Below are 8,222 nucleotides of genomic sequence, written 5' to 3' on the forward strand. Positions count from 1 at the left end.
GAAGATATTTTAACAATATTTAAAAAATAGTGATATTTACATTTTTGAAATCTAAATCTATCAAATATGACACAAAAAGTAAAAATGACTTCCATAAGAAAAAACAAAGTTGCTGATTAACCGGAGACGAAACTTAAAATTTAAAACTAGCATCTTGTGGAGGGAAAAAAGTGCCCATAATAATGTGTTATTTATTTTGAAATGTCTTTTCAAATAACTTCAGTAAAAAATAAAAACGATTCTGGAAAACATTATGTTTCATTACAATAAATTACAATAAAATAATGCAATATTCATATTCAGAGTTTCTAATAACTTAGTTTAAATTCGTAACACGCATTAGCAAGGGGATCGAACGCGAGCTCCATATCCCTTTTTTGCGTTCTGAAAGAAAAAAAAGATATTAAATAGGGGCTTATGATTAAAAGAAGTATTTTAACAAAAGGATTTTTGTGACGCTAATCAGTGGAAAAAAGTGAATAGGGTTCGGATTCATAAAAACGACTGCCACGCCACCAATATGCTGTACTGCAAACTTTGAAACAACTTTGCTACTTCTGTCGCTCTATGATCTTGTTGCAGTGGATTGATGATATCAAGTTGGCAAACCTGCTCTTATCGTCAAAAGTTCAATGTCCACCCCCTTTTGACTTGTTTCACATCTTTTACGGTTAGGTATTTAAAACTTTTCAGAAATTATGTAGAATTCCAGCGAAAATCTCCCCAACCATGGCCACAGTTAATCCCGATATCCATCAAAAATTTCGTAACGTTAAAAAACCCTCCGTCAGACAAGCGGGCGATGGAAACGAAGTGGAAGTAGATTCTTCGCTTGTTTTACCGCAATTTCTTTTAACTCGCCACTCGATTTTAGGTCGAAGTACGCGAAGACGAGGAGCAGTCGGTTAAGCTTCAGGAGATACTCGATCTATTGGTAGCTGCCGGATACTTTCGGGCACGAATTAAGGGCCTTTCACCTTTCGATAAGATAATCGGCGGAATGACTTGGTGTATCGAATCGTGCAGTATTGATGTAGATGTCGATCTGTTATTCCAAGAGAATTCCACGATTGGACAAAAAATGTAACTTTCAATCCTTATCAAAATTTATACCTACACCGCTTATGTTTTAGAGCTTTAACTGAAAAGATCGTCGCGGTCTTGCCAAAGCTCAATTGCCCGCACAGAATCGAACCGCACCAAATTCAAGGCTTAGATTGTGTTCACATTTTTCCGGTTGTACAAGTAGGTGATTACGAAGGGGCAGAAGGGTGGCATGTAGGATACTCTAAGCTCGAATTTGGGCTCTAAATGTTAAAGTTTAAACTCTGTATCTAAGTACATTCTGACTGTACACCTATTTGTTAATGACCTATTCCCCTAAACCCTGTGTTTTTCCCAAATTGTAAGGGAAATGAGCCAGTGAGGGGGATATGCCTTTTTACTAGCTTACTACAGTAGTTTTTTTCTTAAAGTTTAAGCCATTCAACATTAAATGTGAATCTGTTTATGCTTATGCCTACTTTTAAACAGCTCTGAAATTAAAAAGGGCTCTGAAAGGCACCCAGAAGGATCTTGAAAGCTTTCTGATACTTGCCAGACTCTTTCAGGTGCTTTCCAGGATCTAGAGATTAGAAAAGTGACATAGAAATTTTTGGGGGCGCAGTGAAGTTAGAAAAAGATCAGAAAATGTAGTCAAAGAACAATTTTGAAAATATTGGGGACCTCTCCCATCAACCTCTACCAAGACCAATCGAAATCTGCACAAAAAACTGTAAGGTCATGTACTTATAAACGTTAAAAAATCAATGGTTTTTCTTTAAACAATAAGACAATACATGCAGGACATGAAACGTTTGGCAAGCGTCAATTGTCAGTAGGCTCCAAAATGGCGGACGCGTCGGTTGTGCTATATATAGTAGGTATATCAATTATCATTAATAGTTCCGCAATTTTTGTTGAACATTTCGAAGGCACCCTTGGTTTTTAAAAACCAAAATTATGTCAAAAATTAGTTTCCAGCCAAGCAGGGCGGATCCCCAGAAGCTTAGACCTCAAAAATAAATCAACGTTGTCAAATCTCATTGAGTTTACACATAATACAGGGTTCGAGTAGCCTGTAATAAAGATAGTTTAATTTCGTTTTTACCAAAGGATAGGGAAAATCTTAAGTTTTTCTTTTACTTATTTTAATAGGTTTCTATGCGAGCTCCGCCTGTGGCACGGCAGTCAACTAAGCGATAATCCGTCCAGGTCTGTTGATCTTCTCTGTCTATCACAATTAGTGGTGTGGGGCGCGAATATTTCCAAGCGAATTTTGCAATATTTGTGGAGATATTCGGGAATATTCGCACATCGGAAATTTAGGCGAATATTTCCCATAAATTCTCGAGAACTTTACAAGAGCATTCTTCCCACATTTCACAGTTTGTACTAGTTTTTAATCGGGCAACCCGCTCTTGTTATCGCCAGACATATCTTTGTTCACGTTCGCTCTGAAGCGGCACATGCGTACATTTTTCTATGCTGAACAAAATGATTATAGATATGAATTCAAATCCGTATTCAACAATTTTTGAGATTCCTAGTTGCACCCGAAATGATAACAATGTTTGAATTTTAAATGGGACCCTCTGTGTATTACATGTTTCGATAGTACTCTCATGTCCACTTCTGACGTTTTAATCTAAAAATATTTAAATTTCGAAATCTTAATTTAGTGTGCCATGACAGTCAGTTTTCTTAATCGGGAAGCTTGGAAAAATTTGGGCGTTTTTTGTTTTTTAAAATATTTGCATAGACTAAAATGAATCAAATCAATTTTTCCAAGCTTTCGCGTCTAAAAATGATTGTTTGAACATGCTCATGATACGCTAGATTAAAATTAAAAAATTTAAGGTGCAGACATGAGGTAACTTTGTTCATGTTCCATTGAAATATGTAGGTAATAAATAATAATATACAGGGTCTTTCACAACGACCGTCGCCCGATTTTCGGAAACTGTTATAGATAATTTTATTAAACTAATTTTCCCATTGAACAAAAATATTTTTAAGATTTCTACCTCAAAACGTTCAGCCCTAAGGACTCTTTCCTCGACCCTTTTCAAAAAACATAGTGTTAAGGATGAACAAAATCAAACCAGGGATCTAGGAGGTATCAGGAAAAGAAAACAAATTTCCCTGCAACTGTTATAAAACCTTTGTGTAGGGGGGAGGGTATTCTATATCCCCTAAACCAGGGGCGGACTGGGTAACTGCGGGCCAGGTGGAATTGCATAGGTTACGGGCCATTAAAGTATTAGTGTAGTAGTTAGTTCTGAGGTGCACCACAAAAACATTTTAACGTACTCCTTTCTCGAAAATCAATTACCATACAGTTTTTTTTTTAATTGCAGCTGATAATTAAAAGTAACAAAATATACAATCCACACGAGGTGCGTCGCCTATCATTGTATTTCAGCACTTTCAAAATACTACGACAAAAAATGATAAATTCATTGTAAAACACTTCAATTAAAACAGAATTTTTTAACAACCTAACATCAACCCCAATTAGAGAATCATGTTAATAATTTATTAATAGTGCAAGAAACTAAATACAGCACATACTTACAAATTTCCAACGGGCCATTATGATCTACAGGCCAGGTGGCAATCGCCACCCACCCCCCCGGACCAGTGCGCCCCTGGTTATACACTGCCTTTTTTTGAGCCCCGAAAAAAAAATTGTCTCAGATCGGCCCGGGAAAAAAATTTCTTATAGAATGTGGCCTGTAGAATCCATAATTTCAAACAGTTCCAAGATTGGGCTACTAGTTCAAAAGTTACAGCCCTTTGAATTTTTTTCGAAATTGGTTTCTAGTCTATAACTTTTGATTGAGAAGTCTGATCGAAAAAGTACGAATTGATTTGGATTCTACGCACCCAAATTAATAAGAAAAAGTGTTTTCCCGAGAAATTTTGGTGTAGTCGATTTTTGGTAAAAAAGGAAGGTTATACACTGCCTTTTTTTGAGCCCCGAAAAAAAAATTGTCTCAGATCGACCCGGAAAAAAATTTTCTTATAGAATGTGGCCTGTAGAATCCATAATTTCAAACAGTTCCAAGATTGGGCTACTAGTTCAAAAGTTACAGCCCTTTGAATTTTTTTTCGAAATTGGTTTCTAGTCTATAACTTTTGATTGAGAAGTCTGATCGAAAAAGTACGAATTGTTTTGGATTCTACGCACCAAAATTAATAAGAAAAAGTGTTTTCCCGAGAAATTTTGGTGTAGTCGATTTTTGGTAAAAAAGGAAGGTTATACACTGCCTTTTTTTGAGCCCCGAAAAAAAAATTGTCTCAGATCGACCCGGAAAAAAATTTTCTTATAGAATGTGGCCTGTAGAATCCATAATTTCAAACAGTTCCAAGATTGGGCTACTAGTTCAAAAGTTACAGCCCTTTGAATTTTTTTTCGAAATAGGTATCTAGTCTATAGCTTTAGATTGAGAAGTCTGATCGAAAAAGTACGAATTGATTTGGATTCTACGCGCCCAAATTAATAAGAAAAAGTGTTTTCCCCGAAAAATTTTGGTGTAGTTGAATTTTGGTAAAAAAGGAAGGTTATACACAGGGGCGGACTGGGTACTTACGGGCCATTACAGTATTAGTGTAGTAATGAGGGTGGCGAGGGGTGGGGGGGTTAGCTCTGAGGTGCACCACAAAAACATTTTAACGTACTCCTTTCTCGAAAATCAATTACCATACAGTTTTTTTTTAAATTGCAGGTGATAATTAAAAGTAACAAAATATACAATCCACACGAGGTGCGTCGCCTATCATTGTATTTCAGCACTTTCAAAATACTACGACAAAAAATGATAAATTCATTCTAAAACACTTCAATTAAAACAGAATAAAAACTAACATCAACCAACCTAACATCAACCCCAATTAGAGAAACGTGTTAATAATTTATTAATAGTGCAAGAAACTAAATACAGCACATACTTATAAATTTCCAACAGGCCATTATGATCTACAGGCTAGGTGGCAATCGCCACCCGCCCCCCCCCCGTGCCAGTCCGCCCCTGCCCTAAACCCCCGGTTATAGGTTCTGCCTCAAAACGTTCTGCCCGAAGGGCTCTTTCCTAGACTTTAAAAATTGTAGTGTTAAGGATGAAGAATATCAAACCGCGTGGTCTGGGGGGGGGGGTATAAGGGAAAAAGAACAAATTTCCCTGCAACTGTCATTAGACCTTTGTATACTGCTGGTATTCTAACCCCCCTGTGTTCAGCTCTAAGGACTCCTTCCTCGACTCTTTTCAAATATCATAGTCTTAAGGATGGATAAAATCGTACCGTTGGTCGGGGGGGGGGGTGTTTACAGGTCTTTGGTGTTATGGACTGATATCAGTAAGGTCATTATAATATACTTACATATAGTCAGTATTGAATAAACTATTGCTTGAGTATGTGTTATTCTTCTGCAGTGCCATCAGTATTAATTGGGCAAATACGTAACATTTGGGGTGCCCTTTCAGAGCTAGGTGAACCTGGAAGGCTTTGGAAAGGAGGGTTTAAATCTGTATTTCAGAGTTTAAACTTTAGATTAAGACATTAAAGTCTCGAGTACAAAAATAATCTTACATGGTCCCTCTACGCCTTCGTCATAGATGATTGGTCGAGTAGGGCTTCTAATTAAGGATCTCATTTAGTGGCTGGTGAAACGGTCGATGGAATTTCGTCAGGAAATGTCGGCGTTTGTACGTTCCTATGCGGTTAGTCAGTTTAGTAAGGAGTTCCATTTAAAAAATCGAAATGCAGACGTCGAAAGGCAGATTATGAACAATGTAAACGTAGTTAAGGAGGTGTACAAGCCGCACCGGTATTATAGGAGAAAGAATGCCCCGCCCGATGATTTACCGTCGAAAGTACAAATTACTTTATTGGAGTACGGCCTGAGAGGTGAAAGGAGTGCATCTAAGACTGATTCGGACTCGTTTGAACATGACCCTACTGCTAAGGTGCGGAAAATTACAGATTTTCACGTAGTGCTTTTTTGAAATTTTGCTGTTTTGATTTGTGCTTTTATAATTTTTTTGGCTGTTTTAGTGTGTGTTATTGGTGTCTTTACTTTTAGCTCGATATTCAGCAATTATTGCATAACATGGCAACAATGAAAGAGGTGGGTAAGCCGTGCTTAGTCTTAGCTTAACCTTTTTTTAAATGAAATTTAGGAGGAAATGGCTACTCAGGTGTTCCGTTTGTTGTCTTCTTGATCTTTGCAGGTTTAATAAATGTCAAAATATGCTAACCATGTTTTAAACCACTCTTAGCTTCCTACAGCAATGATAAAGGGTAATCCACTCCTGTCTATGTGGTCACCACACCACCCTGAACACCTGTCCAGCTAGCTCAAAACAAATCAAAATATTTCCAATAATAAAATAAAATCAAAATACGACATAAAACATTTAAACAAAATTAAGCAACAAATATAAATGATTAAATGCCTTTGCCATTTCCCCCTCATATAAAAATAAATTCCCAATTTTCTAATCCATTTACAAACTCTCTCTCTATTTTAAAGGACGATCCAGACCAATTCATATTAAACGAAGAAGAACGTTTGGAATTAATTAAGCATTATGCAACTTTACAGTCAGAAATGGAGGTAAGGGTAATCCATTATTGAACAATTTTAATTATGAAAGAAATAGGATGGGGGTATCAAGTCTCAAGAGGAGAAAAGAAAAGCGGTACTCGAACGGCAGAAGCAAACGATAATGGAACGAAACGCGAAGCTAGCCGAGGATATCGAATCGCTCAAGAGTGTTGTATCTGAAAATAAATTGGCAATCGACAATTGCGCGAGTAAACAATTGGAAGCGGATAAGGCGCTAAATGAGTTATCGCGAGATGAGAAGGAGAATTTTGAGTATTGTCGCTAAGCAAGTCTCGTGTGGTGGTCATTGGTGTTCTTGCAGGAATTTAAAAGAAGTGGAAGATTTAGTTATATTAAACGATAATTTAAAAGCTCAAGAGGTGCAGTTCCGCGAAAAGTGCAAGCAAGAGTTGTCTAGTCTACAAAATCGAATCGAAGAAAGTAAAAAAACGCCAGACGAACCCGATTCAAAGTGGCACGCCGAATTAAAAGATGAAAGCGACAAGGTGAAGGCGTTACGGTTGCAATTGGCGAAGAAGAACCGCGCGGTTGTACTACTACAAAGAAAATTAGACGATATTCCTAGTCGAGCCGAATTAGCTCAGTACCAAAAGAGATTTTTAGAATTGTATAATCAAGGTAAATATCACGTACAAAAACTGAAATGTTTGACTTTTGTTTTAGTTGCCGCAAAGCATAAAGAAACAAAACAATACTATACATTGTATAATACGCTTGAAGATACCCGTAATTATATTCAACGAGAGATTGGTCTTTTAAATTCGATATGTGATACTTATCCCGAGTAAGTTGGGAGTACTAAATATAAAGAGATTCAATCCTGTTCATCTCAGGACTGCAATTGAATCTGCTTATATTTTTGTATCCTATTTTTAATTAAATCATCGGCATATAGGGCCATGTCTTCGAGTAGCGGTAAGAACGAATTTTTAAAACAAATGGAATTCGTCGCGGACTGGTTTAAAAATTCAAAGCAAAGGATCGAGTCCAAGCTCGACGAGGAGAAGTCAAAGCGCGACCAACTACGCGATACCTTACAGAATTTAATAGAGCAACAAAGGAAGTACGTGGTCGCTCTTAAACAGCTAAGTATAGAATGCAGAAAGCACGAAGCTCTCCTTTCGCATCAACAAGCATTTTAAATATTTTATAAATAGAAATTGAAAATGTGATATTAATGCCTGAATGTATATTGTTTTTGTTACGTGCACGCGTGACCTCGTATTTATCTTGGTTATTGGAGTAAGTGTTACATTTTTCACGTAAGGGTTTACGATATTAAAATATTTTATTTATAAATTATACAATGAAGAAAATCGAATTTGTACCGCATTCGAAATCTGAAATAAACATTTTTAAAGATTTGGGTTGTCATTTCTCGTCGTGGTTTTTAGTGTTGGCATTTTGGCTATGGGTAACAATCACATTTTATTAACCATCTAGGTATAAACAAAACTGACCACTTCTCACCTCTTGGTTCTTCCCGCACCTCACTTCTGCTTCTCCTTGTCCTTTCCATCTCCTTCCAATTTCATAACATGTGTTCTATGTT

At 36.8% G+C, this 8,222-nt stretch overlaps 1 protein-coding gene across 1 annotated transcript; it reads left to right on the forward strand.

The window, feature by feature from the left end:
- Positions 1–211: 211 nt before the first annotated feature.
- Positions 212–7,819, forward strand: LOC116173134 (coiled-coil domain-containing protein 93-like; the record flags this gene model as incomplete). Its single annotated transcript, XM_031490418.1, is given in 10 exon segments — positions 212–819; positions 875–1,083; positions 1,134–1,245; positions 5,700–6,008; positions 6,125–6,169; positions 6,575–6,658; positions 6,705–6,922; positions 6,972–7,288; positions 7,334–7,454; positions 7,566–7,819. Coding segments are annotated over 10 exon segments (1,752 nt in total). The 3' UTR covers positions 7,813–7,819.
- Between the last annotated feature and the right edge of the window lie 403 nt (positions 7,820–8,222).

Source organism: Photinus pyralis, unplaced genomic scaffold (genome assembly GCF_008802855.1).
Source record: "Photinus pyralis isolate 1611_PpyrPB1 unplaced genomic scaffold, Ppyr1.3 Ppyr1.4_LG6, whole genome shotgun sequence".
Lineage (NCBI taxonomy): Eukaryota > Metazoa > Arthropoda > Insecta > Coleoptera > Lampyridae > Photinus > Photinus pyralis.